The sequence below is a fragment of the Falco peregrinus genome, chromosome 2, assembly GCF_023634155.1.
Source record: "Falco peregrinus isolate bFalPer1 chromosome 2, bFalPer1.pri, whole genome shotgun sequence".
In the NCBI taxonomy this organism is placed as follows: Eukaryota; Metazoa; Chordata; class Aves; order Falconiformes; family Falconidae; genus Falco; species Falco peregrinus.
In genome coordinates, this window is record NC_073722.1 from 86,124,719 (window position 1) to 86,144,678 (window position 19,960).

At 44.8% G+C, this 19,960-nt stretch overlaps 1 protein-coding gene across 26 annotated transcripts in view; it reads left to right on the forward strand.

The window, feature by feature from the left end:
• Positions 1 to 19,960, forward strand: part of FBRSL1 (fibrosin like 1) — a 547,946-nt gene that overhangs the window by 325,119 nt on the left and 202,867 nt on the right. Inside the window, exon 1 of one of the 26 annotated variants that reach the window (XM_055795629.1) lies at positions 14,802 to 15,137. The exons of 24 other annotated variants lie outside the window; for them this stretch is intronic. In XM_055795629.1, the coding sequence (XP_055651604.1) occupies positions 15,033 to 15,137 (105 nt within the window). In that variant the 5' untranslated portion in view covers positions 14,802 to 15,032. Of the gene's footprint in view, positions 1 to 14,801; positions 15,138 to 19,960 lie in introns of those variants that run through there. One more of the 26 variants, XM_055795631.1, reaches the window with a different exon arrangement.

The window sequence follows — 19,960 nt, forward strand, 5'->3', positions numbered from 1 at the left end:
ATTCAAGAGGAGGTTCAGGAATGCCAGAAACTGGCAGTAAAATTTACCGAACTGCTGTACTGAACAAATTTAAATAAAAAGCACGTGCCTTGTATTGCCTAATAATTGTTTTTTTCTTTGCAATATGATCAAGCCCTTCTATGTATCAACGGCTACAAATGCCTTTGTTTTTCTGTGATCTTTGTAGCAGGAACCTGAGCTTTCTTGTGGCCTGTATTAATAGAAACATCAAAATAGCATAGATTCTGCTTTCTTTTTAATGTTCATTAAAGGGCAAGCACGTGACTTAGCCAGCCTTAGCAAGATTCCCTCTGGCTCCGTGAGCATGCCAAAAAGAGAGACAAGGCAGCCAAAGCAAGAGGCATTCCTGGACTACAGTGCATGTTACACATAATCCAGAAAGGAAATGGAAAGAAAAAGCTTAGAAGTCAGACAGACACGGAGGGGGCAGCAGGATGTCAGCTCAGCATGTTGACATGCCACAATCTGTTACCTCAGTCTCATTAATACGGAGGCCAGTGAGAAAAGAGATAGACGGGATTGGAGGAGGAAATTTGGCAGCATCAGATAAACCCAGATACAGGCGGTGAGATACCATGAGATACTTCATCTGGGGAATGTTGTAAATTCAGAATGGAGCTCAACTCCTGAAGTCGTCCACGAGGAGTGTGCAACTGTGAGTGTTCTGTTCAGTGGGTGGTCACTAATCGAGAATTGGTAGGTTTTCCCCATTGCGCCAAGGAACAAAAATACAGTAGAAATGGTGATTTTTCTATAATACGTGACCAGGTGCTATGAGAGAGCACATTTGCTGTGACACATGTTGCCTCCGTAATCCATTAAGCCCGTGGGCTCTGCAGAGTTTGTTTGGAGGGACTTTTGGATATCATCCAAGAGTCAATAGCTTTCCCAGGCACTGCACAGGCTGGGTGTTTGTAGAGGCTTGAGTGAGTGAGGCTGCTGATACCCTAAAGGTGATTGCAGTGTTGGCTGCTGTCTGAAGATACATAATTGCCATAGTCTGAAGGAACATATGGAAAGGCTGGAAGGTTTTTTTATTTGGGCACTTGCCTTTATTTCTTGTATTTTTTAGCACCCTGTGCTTTGATTGAAAGCCTTTTGATATCACTGAGACTCTTAAAATTTGTGATAACAGTCATGATAGTTTAAATATATAAATGCAGATATCCTCTTGTACTGAAAGAGTGGTTTAGGTACTTGCATACCAAGTCCTGTGGAAATCTAACAGAAAACAATCCACTGCATGGAATGAAATATGGAAAGTTATTTGCTGTCCTAGTAAACTGTAAGGTAAAAACATAAAAAAACCCCTACAAATTCCTGTCAGCATTTGGAGGTGGCAACAGTCTGTAGTTCTGTTCAAGTCCTGTGGACGTCTCAGTTTGTCTGTGGATTTACCCTGAGTGAGTTGTGTATTATCTTTATTTTAACACAGCTAAGATTTCAGAGCCAAAGTCAAATATCAGCATGATCAGTGACTGACCATAAAAATAACTAAATGGAGCACTCCCCTGATTTTTGGCACTTCTGAAATGTTTTTTCTTTGTATTGTTTGGAAGAGTCCCTTGGGAGCTTCAAAATGAAAATGTTTCCTTATGTTTTCTCTTCCATTAAGTCTGATGCCAAACTGGAGGGTTATTCTGGACTGTCAAACTGTTAGTGTTTGCATTTCTTTGTTTTGGCATTTTTTTGAGAAAAGAAAAAAAGCTTTAAGAAATTTCTTTTAAATTCTCTTGCATCCCACACATGTACAGTTAAAACAAGATTGGAGACGGATCGTGGCTTAGGCAGAAAACACAATATTTGCTTCATGTGTGGCAATACTTACAGTACCGTGCTGAGCTGGTAGAAACAGCACATAGTCAGGCAAATGCCTTCTTCTAATGCCACCACATGTAGGGGCATGAGGTGCCCACCTGGCTGTTGTAGGTTGGTCCAGTTCTCCTACTGTGCGTGCAGGAGGTGGAAATTTCACCTCTGTGGAGGAGATCCCCTTCCCAGGGAGCAGTAGGCACAAGGGCCAACAGTACTTCCCCAGGGTTTTCCCAAAGGAAATTCTTCAACCGTGAGCGTGTTGGGAGGCACAGGGCAGAGGTGCCATGGTCTCATGCTGGAAGCAGAGGCGGTGAACTACCCTGTCCCCAGCGCGAGACCCTCCTGATGATGGACACAGCTCTCCTGTGTTGGCTTGGTGGCAGGGAAGCAAAGAAAACCCAGCTCTGATCTGGGTCTTGGAAAGTGGTTGTCAGATTTCTCTCCTTCCAAAATAAAAAAATAGGTGCAGACATGGATTTTCTGTGGTCTAAACGTATTTATAACTCCTCTAATAACCCACAGGGTTATTCTGACTGGGTCTGTGCTGTGACAGGGCTGCGGTTCATTCTGCCATTCTGATAAAAGCAGCATAGTCCTTAAACCACTTGAGATCTCTCTTCCCAGAAAAGAAATATGTTTGTTATTAGGCTGTGTAGGGGAACATAAATAATTGTATTGGGAGTGAGATAATATTTGTAGCTTCTATTTATATTGTGAATGCTTGCAGCAAAAGGTCTAAGGAGCAAATGAGCAAATACCTTCTTTTTCCAGTGTCTATATCATGCGCATTGTCTGTGGATACCAGACATTAATTCTGTATCTTAAATGTTACAGAAAAGCTAACTGTAAATATGTCAACATTCTCTTTGTCATCCCAGAACACTCAATAATCTCTTAGATAACTTGGATGTAAGGCGGGGAGTGCTGTAGCAATAAGATCCAAGACTTTGAACTCGATTCAAAATTGTATGGAAACTTAGTGTCATATGCAAGAGTTTGATGTTCTTACAGTAAGTTCTCTTGCCAAAGGGACAAGCTCCAGTATTTTATATTACTTGGGTTTTTCTGAGTGCTGTACGCTTCATGCCTAATGTGCTGTCTGTTCTGTGAGCTACACAACAGCAGTGCCACTGCAGCCCGCCTTCCCTTCCCTCCTGTCTGCGTCCTTCGGCGCTGCCTCTGTTTCACCCCAGATTTTACCTTCTTGTACGTAGACCTTTCACGTGAAGAGAAAGCCATTCATGTGTGAAGTTTCCAAGCTTTCTGTCTCAGCGAAAATGGCAAAGTGGGGGCAGCTTTGAAGGTCAAATGATAGAGGCATGTGACACTGTGGGGACCTTTGGGGTTTATTTCCACCTTCTTGAGACTGGGCTCATTCAGTGGTGATGCGTCTTCAAGTGCCTCTTCGGGGCAGGAGCCATCGTCGTTAACTTAATTGTATTAGTGCAGGGGTGAGAATGTGTCCCATCTTTCTTGGCTGTGCTTTTCCCTTGTGCCTTGCAGTCTGTGTGCTGCTGTCACTGAAAGGAATAGCCAAATTCCTTTAAGGCAGAAGTCCCAGTTGTTCCGTGAGGGAAGGGGGGGAAGCAGAGGCAGCACGGATTCTCAGCGCCTTTGAGCAGTGCCCAGGCAGAGCTGGGAGCAAGAGCTGCATGGGCAGGAGGGAGCAGAAACCTCCAGTTCTCATCCTGCCAGTGCCAGGCTGGCAAACCTCCCTGCTGGCAGCCGAGCACTGGGGGCAGCCTCCTGTAGAATTTCCCAGCCTGGAAAATCTTCTAAGAAAGGAAAAAGAGTTAAAACAAAAATAGGGAATACATGCCAAATGGCAGCCAGGAAGCAAGAGTGCAGCTTCTAGGCCAGAGGCCAGCCGAGCCCGAGCGCAGCAGAGCCTGACATGCAGTAATTAGTTGTTGTGGGGAAAGAGCCCGTTGCCTTGCAAAGGAGTGTCAGACATCAGCCAGTATTGGTGGCGGTGGCGTTCTTCAAAAGGAAGGAGCCCTCTAAGTCTCATTCTAGGAAAAGCACGTTCGCAGGGCAGAAGGGACAACTTTTTAGGAAAAACAAGGCAAGTCAACGCAGAATTTGCAAATGTAAAATTCTGATTCCTCAAACCAATTTTTTGTACCATTCTTTCATGTCCTGGTTTCTCAAAACAATGTTTAAATTTCAGGATGAAAGTGGTCCTTGAGGTGCAGAGAGCAGCCACGGAGGTGTGAAACGGGAGGTGCGTGGGTGCCAAGCAGGCTGAGCACAGGGAGGACGTGTGGATGAGCGATGCTGAGCAACCACCTCTCGGCCAGGCTGCAGGTGATCAAATACATGTGGCTAAAAGCTTTACAGCGCTTTAAGCCAACGTAGCAAAGCTGAATATTCTTTCAGAAGAAAGTAGGTTTTAGGGCCAGATGGAACCAGTTCCTTCAGCCATACATTATGGTGTTACCCAAGCCAGGTAATTTTAGTCTTTTGATCTGGTAGTGAGCCCAGTAGCTTGTGTTTGACCAGTTCACATCATCTGGTCTGGATCAGACAACTTTGAGCAGTGATGTACCACAGCAGCTAGGCCAGCAGCTGGGGCAGGGAGCGCCCCGAGTGACTCCTTTGGGAGAGCAGCTGGACAGGTATCTCTTGGCCTCCTTTCCCGGCGTATCACAGCTGTATCCAGCCTTTCTTCAGGATGGTGCAAATCCACCTTTTTCTTTCTCCTTTTCTTCATATTTCATCCGCAGCGGTGGCTCAACATCTTACACTGGATTTCTGAATTTGTCCAGCATTACTGTCCCGCTGTTTCTTTTTGTAAGTTCTCTATTTGTCAGGAGTAAAACCAATTATATTACCAATAAATCTCTTCAAACCCAGTGAAGAAAATTTTGAAACAACAGAGACTAGCTTATAATTGTGGTGGCCCTAGCTTTGGCTTACAGCAAAGAAGCCCTTGGTCCAGCATATGAAAAGATACGTAATTCTAGTTTCTGTCTTCTGAAGCTCCTGAATCATCAGTAGGGATTCCACTCAAATGTGGAGGGCAAGCATGGACTCAAAAGCTGTGAGATTACTGGGGGTCTCTTTTCCTGGAAAGGGTGGGAGCAAAAAGAAGGCACAGAATGTTCTCCTAAGCTTTCCCAGGGAAAATGGTATAGTAGCGTTGTCAAAATACACATGTGGAAGGAGCGTACTCTTAAGACCAAGGCATTAGAGAGGGAACTCTTGGGTACAGGATACGTTTTCCCAATAGATTCTCATTGAGTCCAGTTGTGGAAAAAAGGAGAATGAGTATGAGCAAGGTGTGCTTACGTCTTCTCTGCTGTGCTCTCCTGGTGCACCTTTTTCGATGAGTTTCTCAGCTCAGACCTTTGCTGCAGCGTTAGAAGGAGTGTTGTGCTTTGAAGCTGCCTGGTTTACATCATCAGCCAGGCTTCCTCAGGGTGGTTGTGTCACTGCTTTTCTCATGAAGTTACAGTTACGCAAAATCCATTTCTTTTCAGTGAGTTGAGCAAGTTTCTTCCTCCTGTTTCTTAGAAGGATAACGAGAAGCAGATGATCGGGTTGAAGCAGGAGCCGAGAAATGTTTATTAACACTTGCTTTGAATGTGTTTTACTGCAAAAAATCAATATATATTTTAATTGCTACTAAGGAGGGAAGAGTGACTCACTGACAAAATTCCACTGTCTCTGTTGGGTGGAGTTTTGGGGGTTTAAGTTTGTTGACATTAATATCATTCAAATTGCCAGTTTTAATTAAACAATCTGACACTACTCAGAAATTTTGTTTCTTTAATGAAAAAGAAGACAGATTTTGCAAATGGGTCTTACCCATTAAGACCAGGATGTAAGTTTATCAGATTAAAAGCACACTGTTCTTAAACGGAGGTTGGTTGTTTTGGGCACGTAGCCAGCCCAGGTCACTCAACCACAGAAGTCTTTTCAAAGGTATTTAAATCGGCAACGCAGCCTAACACAAAGAACTTGCTTTTGTTTCTGTTTTCCTGACAAAGAGTTACATTAAATGGGGGGAGTTATCAGGCCAAATCTTTGTTCTCCCAAACTTCTGTTTGGAATAGAATAAATTACAGGATCAGGTTCTTCTCTAGTCATTGCTGGATTTGGTGATTGTGTAACTGAATATGAAATTGTGACCTAGTTTTTTGGAAGTGGTAGAATACACAAATACAACCAAAGATTTCTTTGATGTGGTCCTTTTTTGCCGTTGTAGTTTTTAAACGTACAGCTAAGCTTTTGCTAAAAACCTGAGAGGCAAAGGTGAGGATTAGAAACCAAAATGCTTGCCCTTGAAAGAATGCTGAAGAACCCAGATTTGCATGTGTTGAGGAGATTTGGAAACAGAGGACTATTTGGTGATGGCTTTTTCTTCTTGTGCAGTACACACCTGAATAGTGAAAGATACCACATTCACATAGTGTAAATGAGAAGTATGTGACCAGGGAGCTGTAGCCTCCGTGGCAGCTGTGGTCTCATGCCTGTCTCAGACTCCCATGTTTTTTAAATAGTTGCATTGATTTCTGGTGTTTGAGAGGTTATTGGATACCTGGGCGATAAGGTTTTTTGGGTGTGAGGACTGTGTTTACTCTAGAGGAGCTTTAAGTGGTCAAGAAAGGGAAGAAGAGAGTAAACAGTTAATGCTTTCAGGAAACAGACTTCAAAGTTTGTTGTGAGAGTAACATTCTTCCTCCCTGAAAGTTCAGAATGCCAGAGTCTAAAAGCCACTCAGTACTTCAAAAGCAAATGTTTCACAGTAATGCATAACCTTCTAGATAAGGTGTCTCCTGCCAGCAGGAAAAAGGAAAGTAAAAGCGAGTGTGTCTGTGTGAGAGAAAGGGACAGGGGCAGGGTGCGGTGGGCAGGTGGGTGTTACAGCTGCAGGAGGGTCCTTCCCCAGTGAAACCTGAAGCAGGGCTGGAGGGGGAGCCTGAAGCTCCCGGGCAGCACTTGACTTTATCCCATCTTGCCGTATTCCTCGTGGCAGGAGCTGTGAGAGCGCGAAGCTGTTACACGTTGCTGTACCTCTGTTCCTGGTCGGTCTCGCAGTGTGGAAATTGCTCTTAGCTACGTCAGAGACTGTATCAGCTCCGTGTCCTTGATGTTCCCCAGTATTTCCAGTCCTGTTTCGTAGAACTGTGTCTGCGGCGGTTTCAGGATGCTCACCAAGAGCACACAAGGAGCATTTGGCAAGTGTATTGCTGCATGCAGATTTTTTTGGAAAGCGAGTCAAAGTGGGAGTAATCACTTTCATGAATCATTGTGGTAATAGAGAAATTCTCTTATTTATTGACCTGTGTAGCATGGCACTGATATCAATCAGTACTCTGTGCGGCTATGGGAAGCCTTATGAACATCATTCATTCAAGCAATAAACACCAAGAAGAGCATCTAGGCTGCATTTCATACTAGTTGCAGCCTTCTTGGCAAAGGACTGTCTCTAATCCATTGCGACTGTTCGAAGTTTCATACATATATTCATTATTGTTATTCCCCAATCGCTGCAAAGACACTTTAGCTGTTATTTTCCCTATTAAAAGCATCATACTCCTCCTGCAAAGAGAGTAAAGCATGTTGCCAACCAGGGGCTGATGGTCCAGCAGTAGGTGTGTGACAGCAAACCCTGTGCATTGCTGGAGAGGGACTGCAGGGAGTGACCCTTGCTGTGAGACCGGAGTGCATGGCGCCAGCCCTCGCCATAGCTCGCTGGCGGCGGGTCTGTCAGAGGAGCAGGACTCTGCCTTTGGCTCCGCTTCCAAAGCTGCTGCAACCTGGGTGGGGTGATCGCTGCTGCTGCTGCTTTAGCTTTGGAGCAGCAGGAGTCTTTGGTGAGAAGTTGGTGCGGCACCTAGCCCGAGCTTGGGGAAGAACAAATGGCAGAGCGCTTTCTGGTCCTGCTGCATCACCAGCTAGATAGGTGGGCTGGTAGACAGACAGATAAGGATGCGACTAAAAATATTTCCTCTGTTCAGGCTGTAGCAATTAGACTGCCCTTCCCCACTGGTGTGTATCAGATAAATGCATAAAACCATACAGCTTCATTTTTCCTCGAAGGCCCATGTACACTTGGATATTTTGTACCGTTTTCAGTAGCAGCACAGCTGCACCGGGGCTAGCAAAGTCCAACGTTCATGTAGACAAGGCCTATTTTATCAGTGCACTTGCAGGTTTTTTTCATGACATTGTAGTACAAACACCTGAGCCCCGTCTGTTTTCAGATACACGGCTGTTGAAAAATGAGTGTAATTTGTAGTGTAGCAGGGACCGCGGTGAGCGAGCTTCTGGGGCTATAGCAAATACCGCTGGAGAACGTTAAGCAGCAATTTGCTGTCTCCTTGGCAGGAAGTAGGATGTTCCTGAAGTGTGACAACATGTCTGTTTAAATTTTGATGAGATGCAGGTTCACAAAAAGTAATAAGGGTTTGTTAACCGTCCCGCGCTGTTTGCTGCAGAGGTGTCTGTTTTCAGAGTCGGCTGGCGGAGAAGGGCGCTCATCGGCCGGTGCCGTGACGCGCTGCTCGTTCCTCGGATCTGTTCCCCCTGTATGAAGTAAAGGGGCAGAAAAGTGTCACTGGCCACTGCGCATTTTTCTCAGTGACCGTTACCTCGAAAATAAGCTATTCTTGAGGTATGCACTGGAAAGAGTCCTTAATTAAAACTCAGTTGGAATTAGAGCCTGATATGGGCCAGGCCAGGCACTGCAGGGAGGGGAGGCTTCTGGTATTTTATGTGTTAATTTTTTATAAATGGTATAGGGCAAGCCCTGTCCTTTCCTGGTTGCCACGGCTGATGCTGTTCCAACCTGGCATGGGATTTCTGTGCGCTAGTTCCCACTTCCCTTTGTAAGGCGGCTGTCCTGGCGCTGGAACGGTCCCTCTGGAGCAGATCTGTTCTTCAGGAGCACGGTGGGGATGGCGGAGTCCGGCGGGGCCATCCTGTGTGCTTATTTTCACAAGGTAGAAAGTGAGTTAATAAGGTAGCTCCGTTTCAAAGCCTAGGTGTCTTTATCCACTCTATGTCTTCTGCTGGGAAATGTTAGCAACATTTACCTTCTACTTCCTCAGATGTCTGAGATTTACTTTGGCCTGTTCCACATTTTTCGTTTGTGTAAAGTACAGTAAAAGCTGCAAACAGGAAGGATGTATGTGATTGCCTGCTGGTTATGAAAGCTCCCATAAACGCCAGCTTGGAACAAAGGGAGCACTGAAAAAGGCAACTGTAAAGAAGCAAAGGATTAATTTTAATGCAGTTTAGAAATTCCGGCAACTTTTTTCTGAGTGTAGAATAAACATTTTAGTGAATCGAGTGAAACAATCTGGAGGAAACAGGGATTTGTGTTCTTCTTGATGGAGCTGATCCAATTTTTAGTGGAAATTATCCTTCAAAGCTTTACTGAGGCCCAGATTTGACAAAAGCAGCTCTTCATATCAAGCCTGTTCAGATGGATCATTGTCCATTATTTGTGTTACATGTTAATGCCTAGTTGCTTCAGTCGAGATAGATGTTCTGCCATATGCAAGCACATATTAGAGACAATCTTTGCCAAGAGCCTTCTAGATACCTGAAGTGGGGAAGGAGTGTGGGAGAGGAGGGGGAAGGCAGGCTGGATGACAAACACGGTACCAACAGAGAATGTGATTTCAGAAAAACCAGCCTCCACCAAAAGTCTGTGGCAGAGCCAGTGTAAAACCAAGCTTGCCTCCCCACACATCTTCCTCTAATAGCCCATCATCCGTGGACCCCCAAGACATTTGATTGCACCTGCCTCTTCCTTATATGCATTTCCTTAGCTGGGAAATCACACTGTCTCTGAGCGTGATTTATTAAGGCTCAAATGGAAATGTCATAAATAACGGGACATGACTTGGTGGAGCTGTGCTGCTGTCCGAAGCGCCGACATAAAGAAGGGCACAGCAGACGCAGAAGAAGAGTGTCACCTTCACAGCTCAGTTTCTTAGCCATTATTCCTGGACTTAGCAGTAGGCTTAGGAGGACACCCAATAAAAACATCGTGACAGTAGTGGATATACAGCAGGCCAAACGCACCCAGTCAGTCTTCATTTGATTCAGCATCAAATACAGTCTACAATTTTTATCTCAGTCTCCTCAAAGCAAAAATAAACAAATACAGATTTTCCCACCTGTTATGCATTACTATACTTATCCTGTGCAATTGAATCAAAAAGAAATGAAAAGAGGGTTAATTGCCATATGTCAAGTGTTTTCAGATTCCACAGATTTTGGAAATTATGATGCTATTCAAAAATTGCTGAAGATTCAGAGATAAATATTTTGCTTCTCAGGAAGTTCACTGTCTGGACACATCCCATCCCTCCAGCACGTGAGACCTGTGCTGAAGCAGTGGCCCATGCGTTGCACCACGCTCTTGGGTGGGAAGGCCAGCCTTTGGGAACAGGGTCGGTCCGGTAGGCATATGCCATTGCATAGATTCAGTGGGCCAAACTCATCACTGGATGTTTTGCAGTTAAGGAGGTGAGACAGCAGAGCGTTTGGCCTATCTCTTCAGAAGCAAGGATAATTTATTGTGACTCCATTGCCTGGTTCCTAATGCGCCCCAGGGGAGGTCTGCACTCAGCCAGACGTGGCAGTGTGTTGGAGCACTAGAGACAGTTTATCTTTCACTAAAACATCCAATCTTGCTTTTCAAGTGTTCAGAGGTGCTCTGTTGTTCGTGACAGACTGCCCCATTCCGACACCTGCCTGCCGACTTTGGCAAGAGGATACATCTGCCATATCAGCTACTCTTCACTTCTTTTTACTCCTATTAATAATGTAATTCTTACACATCTAGGAAGACAAAGCCCAATAGCTTTCATTTCTGTAACTTTTTATTCCAGTTTTAGAAAACACAACAGCGGTGAGTGAACTGAACCCACCCACCCCCAGCACCACCAACAGGGAAACTGAGGCACAGCTAAACCTGGTGGTTTGCTCGAGACCCAGGTGGTCTGGGGCTGGGTTTGGAGCTGAGGTCTCGCCTTGGGATCTCAGGAACTCTCAGACAAGCTGAGAAACTGTTAGGTACTGCAGGCCCCTGCAGAGGTTTTCAGATCTTCTTTTGACCTTTCTCTCCTCTGAAGAACGGTGTGAAGTCGGGTTGCTTTCACGAGATGTGCATAAAGAAGGCAGCTGTTGCCAAGCTCTGAATAGACCTGATTAATCAGAGGTATCCACATCAGGATGTCATCTGCCTTGTGTGTAATTTGGAGTTGTATGTTTTTAACTGTAGCACACCTGAAAAACCTCTCTGGATAATTCTCTGTAAGTCTTCTCCATCGATCATATGGAATTTTTCAGCTGAAATCTGCTTTCCATTTACTTTTCACCTTCAAATTGCAGTTCCCCAAGGTCCTTTATAGAGAACTATAAATTGTAGATAGACGTTTTTGATTCTTTTTATTCAAGCTTAATATCTTGCTCAGTTAGTGAACCCTTAGGAATTGCCGTGTGGCCCCTTATAACCGGGGTGGTAATAAAGTGGCGGATTTGCAGAAACCCTATAAAAATGTGTGCAACGGTAAATTGTATTTAGGCTACTACTGGGGAGAGAGGCATGAATGTACAATTATGAGAAGGATGTCCCTGAAGAGAGATTTCAATCCGTTGCCATAGTCTAAATCCTCTATCTTGTGGTGCACAAGGTAATTCAGGCATAGAGCAGAGGATTTTTTTTTTTCTAAAGAGATTATATTACCCATCTCCTCTGTTGATGGATTTTATTGCACAGGTTCACTGAGAGTTTTATTATTGCATTACTTAATCTGTTTTTGAGGTTCCTGAAACATTTTAAATATAATAATGAGTTCAGCTGTATGCCTGCACATGGCTCCTCTCAATCCATGACCAGGCAGAGCCCAGGCGAGCCAGCCAGCCCGGGACCCGGTGCCCAGCGGTGCCCAGAAGCAGGCTGCTGTGGCCGATCCCTCAGAGCTGATTCCCTGGGGAACAGCATGAATATTAAGCAGACTTGTCGGATAGCTTCAAAATAACAGATTCCAGTCCTTTGCCTTCTTGCAAACTAGGGCAAGGGCGAGTGATGACGAAGATGGAGAGATGGCTGCGGGATGTACCCGTGATTGGCAGCCTGCTTCTGCCTCTGAAGTTTCTTGTGCCACGTCTTGTTTTAAAAGCCAGCTGCTCAGATAACGAAGTGTCATTAAGAGGCATGACACTTGTCATACTGTTTTAAAGAAGTGTTGTGGTGTTATACAAAAAAAAAAAAAAAGTGTTCCGATGTAGAAAATCATGGTATAACATTCTTAATGGTGTGATAATGTGGAGGACAGTCTTCTTTCTCTTCAAATAGATAAGAACTTTTTCCTAATTGACAAGAGTTTTTATGGTGTGTTAATAGGCCTGATTTTAGAGGCTTTTTTTCATATAGGAAACAGGATTTTGCTTTCCTGACTGCGTAGCTTTTCTGTTGTTCTCAGAAGAGCAGGAGAGGTAGCTACGTCTGCTGTAATAGCTCAGCATTCATACACTATGTTTGCTAAACCAATCTGAAAGCAGCGTGGGAATATACATCGCTATTGCAGTGAATTCCCATACTGCTAACGTCAGAAATGATACAGTGTTTTGGTAAAAGAGCTACTTCCACTACTAGCAGTTCCAGGTTTCTGATGCCAATTATTAGACACAAATGAAAAAAAAACCAAAAAAAACCCAAAAAACCCAAAACTCCTTCATTTTGAATTTCAGTTCAAGTTCAGACATGGCTAAAAGCGCTTTTCCCAACAAACTTTCTGTGGTGGGCTGACCCTGGCTGCTGGTGCCCCCCAAAGCCGCCCTGTCACCGCCCGCCTTGGACAGGCTGGGGAGAGAGAATAGAACGAAGGGCTCGTGGGACGGGACAGGGAGAGATCACTCACCAGTCACTGCCATGGGCAAAATCAGTCTTGACTCGGGGAAATTACTGTAATTTATTACCAATAAAAATCAAATAGAATAATGAGAAAATACAAACTAAATCTTAAACACCTTCTCCCCGGGCTCAGCTTCGCTCCCGGGTTCTCTCCCCGCTCCCCGCCAGCGGCGCAGGGGACGGGGAATGGGGCTGGGGTCAGTCCCTCACACGCTGTCTCTGCTGCTCCTCCCTCCGCACGCTCTGCCCCTGCCCCAGCGCGGGGCCTGAGGGGGATGTCACAGGAGTGAGAGGAGGCAGTTGCAGCCTGGTGTCCTGTGCTGGGGATAATGCTTCAGCATGGTCAGCTGAGAACTTTGCTGAAGAGCCTCCAGAAAAGCCCAGACAAGTACATCTTTACTTTGAGCTCCAGAAAATACTCTTTTCTTTTCTTTTTTAATGAATTTCACTAAATTCACTAATGAATTTAGTGAAAGGTACCAAACTGAAGCTCTGATGGCAAAGACCCATCCAAGGCAGCAGTCAACCACCGTGCTCTACCGGCAGGTCTCAGTTAATCTTACTGCCCTTCGAAAGGAGACGATAACTCCTCAGGCTTTTACCTGCTTCTTATTTTTCACTGAAACTGATATTCCACACACGAGTTATGAAGATGTTTATAATAAGCTAACATCTGTTCACAGGGAAGCAGTGGATGCATTGCAGGTAGGCAGGTTACCCATCCAGCTATAAACGCCCCGAGCTGCGAGCTGGAGCACTGCAGCTGGAGTGACTGAGCCACCCCGCGCACTCTCCCGAGGTGTCCCGGGGCCATGTCAGGCTGTGGGCTGCAGGGCAGGTACTGCCAGGGCCGAAACAAGCCCCTGGGCAGCTGTGTTCCGTTTCTTCTGTGGCTTCATTTTGCTTTCCCAAGCGGGTACGTGGTTACCTGCGGCAGCACAAAGTTCTCTCAACAGTAAGAGTTTTCTGCACGCTGCAAGGCTTAATGAATCCAATTTGCAGCCATTTTTTTTTTCATTAATGGAATCCTGCAGTAATTAAGTAGAATGCATGCAAGTGCAGCTTTTAACAACTTGGTGTATTTTGAAGTAGACCCTCAAATGAGCTTGCTTCAAAGTTTGTATTTATAACTTCTACAGCAACGCTTAACGTAAGGCAGTAATGCTGGGTAGTCTCTCCAGATTAAATCTTTTTTGGTGTCTTTTTCTGTGTTCTTAACCCAGTGAATGGCCTGGATCTGGGGTTTAGGATCTCACATCTGAATGTGGGGGTGAACTGAAACCATTTATCCTGCTATGAAGATGACCTAGCAGCTGGATTTGAAAAGAGCTGTGTCTCAACTCTGTGAAGCTGCTTTATTTTGTAGTACATTGAAAACAAATCTGCTTTGTTCTTAATCTTTTTTCTCTTCCCTTATAACTAAGATATGGTGTTCTTTTTCTTTTACCTGTGCCTTGCAATGTTTCTGATGCTGGTGAAATAGCAAGTATCAGGCTTATATGTTCAAAAATTCTTTAGGGATTACATTCAGTACAGCCAAGGCGGCCCGCCTGTGTCTAGTAATCTGTGCTATAAGCCACATCCATGAATGAACAAAACCCTGGATAGCCAGCTGGAGACAAGGAAAATGTTCTACTGTTGCATGGCTGAGGACAGTTAATCTGGCAGCCTTCGTTAGTTGATTCTTAGCTGATAATGAGTCTCAGTAAATGGCCTGCATTCCATATAAACTCCTCTGTGTGTTTGAATGTTTCACCAGTCCACGATATAGTTTAAACTTTATGCTTCTAATTTTACTCAATGGAAACCAGATGAAATGAAAACAGGAATAGTCAAAAGAAAACACTGTGTTTGAAATACAGGCCTGTGAGCAAGGAAAAACCCTGAATTTTTTCTAAACCCAGATGAGTCACTAACCCCACTGTAAGACATGCCTAAATTGCTTGAGTACTCTCAGTCTTTTCTTAAGCTCAGCAGGAAGAGAGTTTAAGCCATGATAAAACTGACCCTGCAGCTGCATTGTTTTCTTGGGTAAATAAGCATGGGATGGAGGACTTCCATGACTGGAAGACCAAAATGGTGGAGATCTGCCACGGGACCATTTCGCGTGGCAGGTCAGTCACGGTTCCGGTGGCTTTGCCTGGTTATATTTGCTCCGCTCAGCCATCAGCCACGATCAGTTCAGCTGCATCTGTAGCGTTTCCTCTCTGTGGTGGATGTGTAGGAGGCTGGATTTTGGTTCTCATGAAAGCGAGAGAGCGAACGGCAGCCCAGCACAGCGCGTGCAGGCCCGCACAGCCTGCCCAGCCGTAGCTCCATGCCTCAGCGGTGCTGGAGCTGCCCCGGCTGTGCAAGGGCCAGCGGCGCCGCCACGGCCTCCACGGGACCAGGCGGGCCCCTGCTTCAGGACGTGCTGCCAGAGGTGAATCTGTGATTATGAATCTTATTTGCATTACTAGTGAAGACAGATCGTTTTTTCAACCTAGATCTTTAAAATGTCCAGATTAGATATTAGAGCAGTTTAAACATATTAGCAAGTAATAAACAGAAATAGACCTCTTAAATGAAAGAAATCTGGGAACAGACATGCTTTAAATCTTCTCTTCTTCAGAGAACGATTTTTCCTCTATAAGTTCTATCTCTTCAATCAAACTTTATCTTGTAGATTGGATTCAAACCTGAAAAATAAACACACTGGGTAATAATTTAACAATATGCAAGCGAAGGGAAATGTCGCAAGGTATGAGGGGAGAGGGAGTCTGCGGTTTGGTGCCATCAGAGTTTCCCCTTATACCCAAGGTAAATGACTTCTTAAATGGCAAATGATATACCAGCTTTGTTCCTCATCTACTTTATGAATACTGGGACATTTTAATTTTTGCAAAGCCACTTCCAGCACTGTTTCAGCTCAAACTCTCCGATTCCAGGAGTATCTGGGAAAAACACAAGGGACCCACTGTCTGAATATGTACGGTATGCACAGTCATTAGGCCCATCTTCTCCTTAGTTACAGGATTTCTGCTGAAGTAGAAACCAAATTGGTCATGCTGGTAGTACTGGTGATTCACACGTAGATGCTTTCATTGTTAAAAGTGGAGCAAAGTGTGCCGTTTGCTGTGTCTGCGGCTCCAGCGTGATAAATGTTTTGGGCCAGGAGCAATGGACAAAACGTGCCCTGATTTACCCTGTAATGTTCTCAGTGAGAAACTCCAGGGCACAAACCAAGCTACAAATTGGTCAACCTGAGATACTGATATGAAAATCCGCAGGGCGCTTTTCTGTAGTCAGAACTTCTCCTTTGTTGCATTAGCTGCTCTGTGGTCTAACAGATTTCACCTGCAACTTTGCAGTGACATGAAATGAAAGGTGGCACTTCCTACCATGGCAGGAACAAAAAGGAGTGCAAGGGAAGAGAGGCAGGGGAGGGGGCAGCTTGGTTTGATTTAAAACAAACAAAGAAAGGCTTGGCAGGAGTGAAAACTCTGAAAAAGTGGTTTGCGAAGGATTCAAGCTAGATGATACTTAAAGCGAGTGGTGGAGCCCAGACACTCATTTCAGAAGGAAGCTGGTCAGGATCCCAGTAACCCCAGTGGGAGGCTGTACCAGTGGGAGGAAACTCGGCATCAGTGTAGGAGTGACCCCTGAACTCTGCTTCACTGTTCCCAAATGCAGTCTCAGAAGTCATTACAGAGGTGTGTTTGTTTTTTTTCTTTTTCATATTGGGGTTGCCACAGTGCTGCATGATGAAGAGGTACAAGCTAAGGTCACAGGAGCAGCAAATGGATTTTGAATTCTTCTCGTTTTGTATCAGGCCGGGTGTTTTCTTAGGAATCACAGAATGTTGTTCTGCTTGGGTCATGCTGGAATTGGGCTCAGTCTGGCACCAGAAATCTGACTTCCAAAATGCTCCACACCCAGTACCGAATTCTCTTGACGGGTCCAGCAAGCACTGGAACAGCCATGCGTGGCTGGGGTTTGCCAGTGTAGGCTGTCCAGAAGACATGGTGAGCACAGTGTCAGCTTTAGGAAAGTGAAAGCGGTAATCTTACATCAGCTATCCATCCCTGCTCGCTGCTCCCAGCAGATTTAGGGTGCAGCTGAGAGTCCATCCTCACAATTTTGCTGGTAAGGCACGTATCTGAAAGATATTTCCTGCAAGAAAAATACGTGTCCCAGGTAGAAGATTGTTTGCTTGGGGAAGTGCAGCCAGGGAGTGAAGTGTGGAAAAGAACAGCTGGGAAGAGCGAGCTTGTGCCTGGTTGCACCCAGAAGAGCTGAGAGGGGCTGGCTGGGACAGTGGCAGTGGAAGGTACCAACACCAGCAAGAGAAATAGCTGCCAGGTTCTCGAGTCGTAAGCAGCAACGTGGTGTTACGTATGAAACTAAGGTATATGAGCCAAGCACAGGTACAGGAAGCACCTGCAAACCATACAGACTAAGAAATTTTGGTTCTAACGAAGAGTCTAATTTGAAAACAGTACTTTGGGAGAGAATCCATATACATGTGTGAAACTTCAGCTCCTGAGGTCTTAAACACTGACATGATTGTGAGAGGTTTCTCCTTGTTTGTTAGTATTTTTAGCTGAAAAGGTTCTCGCCTAAATTCAGGGGCTTAGGTGTATGTTAAATCTGCCTGTTTGCCAAAAAGGCTTTCTGAGAAGGGAGATTAATTCAAACATTGCCTCAGATTCACAATTCAGGCTTCTCACCTTGCAGTGTGTTCTGTGCTCCTGCGTTGCCGTGTTTGTGTGAAGATCGGTGCAGGCAGAGCACACAGGCGATGCATGCAGCTGTTACCTTTGTCCAATAGTCTGTATTGTAGCAGAGGTGGTATGTTGAGAATTTTGATGTAGAGTTCTTTTTAAAACTGGGGCCATGGATTAAGGAAGGTTTTGATTTGAAGAATGATTCTTAGTGACTCACCTGAGGGATTTCTCTTTATTAAACTAACAAGGAAAGAAAACATTGAGTAGTTCAGACTTCGAAGACCTCATCAAATACCTGCTTCTGCTATGGTGAATTTGATTAGGTAAGGGAAGGAGTTTCACATGATCCCAAAAGCTTTTGTGTTATACTTGTTTCTTGTTAGTCCACTAAACGGTCTTATTCTGCTCACACTTGATCTATGCCTGACCTACATGCCAGCAAACAGCAACTCCTCTTTGTAGCCTTTAAAAAAAAAACCTCAGCTGAGGTTTAATAAAGGTACAGCTAACTTGCAAAACATCACGTGTCTAAAGCCAGCTACTTGAAAAGAGATTTTATATCTTCTTAGAAGCCATGCCAGGCATAGTGGGATCTTTCTTCCCAGTTAAAGGGTGACATTTTGGACTGCACAGTGTCCTGATAAAATTTCAGTGACTGGCAAAGTTTCCCTGGAGCTCAGTGTCTGACTGTCAGCGCAAAGGTACATTTGGACCATTTTCAGAGTGATGAGCAGACCTCAGCTTTTCTTGACATCAAATGAGCCATCTTAGTTCCTATATTATGGACAAATTGGTGTTGTGAGTGCTCTGTCCTTAGGAGGATAGGCATTTTAGTCTTCAGTTTTTATTGTAAACTGGGTGAGTGATGCTGGAAGATACTGTTGGCCAGTGAAAATACGTTGACAAGGTCACATGTAGCCTATAAAATTCCTGTTGCTTTTAGATCCAGCTGACAGGCATCCTTTAAACATGAATATAGCTGTGTAACCTTCCCAAGGACCTCCGGAGCTGAAATATTTGACAAGAAAACTGAAGCTCAACACCAAGGTCTTCCCTGCTCATGAATTTTTCATGTCTTTGTTTGAAAAATGCTAGGCAGTAAAACCTTCTCGTTATCTCTGCTGTAAGGCACAGTAATTAACATTCACACTGGAAAAAAACCCCACCAAAACAAAACAAAACAAAAAGAACTGTCTTGTTTCTGTTGAAGCTTAATTGCTTTGTTGATTTTATCTTTTGGGTTTGTGTGTGTTGGTGAATTGCCCCCACTCAAACTTGCACTCTCTTCTTCTGGTTCTTCCTCCCTCACCCTTTCTATTACAGTTCCCAACATCAGTCTTGTGGAAGCCCAGAAAATGGAGACCATTGGCTACAGTCAGGTGGGGATTCAACCTTGAATCCTACGTCTTCCCATGAAACAGGATCAGTTAGCTAACCCTGCAGATAGTCGATGTCATTAATGCTCTCCTTTGCATCTAGGTGCTGATAAACTCTTTTGTCATGGTCGGTTTAATAAAAGCGATGGCATCTTACTCTTGGCACCCAAGACTGCAACAGTTCTGTGCAGCAGTGACTCCATCCTCTGTGCTCTTCCATCCTGAGTTTGTATCAAATTGATACCCTGTATCACAGTTGTGGAAAAATCTTCATGTTTGAAGTTACAGTCAGAACAAATCTTGTGCAGGAGAAGGGTAAATAGATTGATACACACTGGCATGTATCCAGACATGCCTGGCTGTCACACTGGTATCCCAATAAAATATTGCCAGCCTGAAAACATGTCCTTGGGAATTGTCTAAAATTTGTCTAAAAGCTGTTAAAATATGGAAAAGTATTTGCTGTCATTAAAGGGAATCACCTTTTTCTGATGCGAGCCTTGGCACATTCCAGGTGGCATTTTTTTCTCAGGAAACAAGACCTGATGCTTCCCAGGGCTGCGCTTGGCAGTTCCTTCTCTGATCTGTACTCATAAATAAATATGACCAGAGAGAAGGCGTCAAGATCTCTATTCCTCAGTCTTTCTACAGCAGCTGAAACGAACTTTTCATCTCGTTAACGTTCCTCATAGCCTGTGACAGCGGCTTTGAGTCACCATTACGTGTTTTGGTAGAGGATTATGAAGATCAAAACCTCTGTGCAACTGTTGTCCACTCCTGCCAAGCCCACTGTCTCTTCCCGCTGAGCAAGAGAGAAATCAGGGTCTGAAACCAAACAGCAGATGAATAAGCTTCTTTGCAGTATTTATTATATAGTTACTGTGACTTGTTGAAGAGAGGGATGCATGGATCACCACAGAGCAGTAGCTCTAGACTGTTACCCCAGAGCCAAGCCCAGGTCTCTGCTCTCTGGTGGGACTTCCCTGGCTCGGGGGGTGAGGCAAGGGGCGTGCAGCAGCTCTTCGGAGCCCTAAAGCTGGCAGAGACCAGGAACCCCTGCTGCCATCCTCCTCCCCGCTGACCCAGAACTGTTCTCAGCCCAGCTGTAGCGTCATTCCCGCACTACACTTCAGTTTCCCAACAAGTTTTTAAACTTCTTGGTG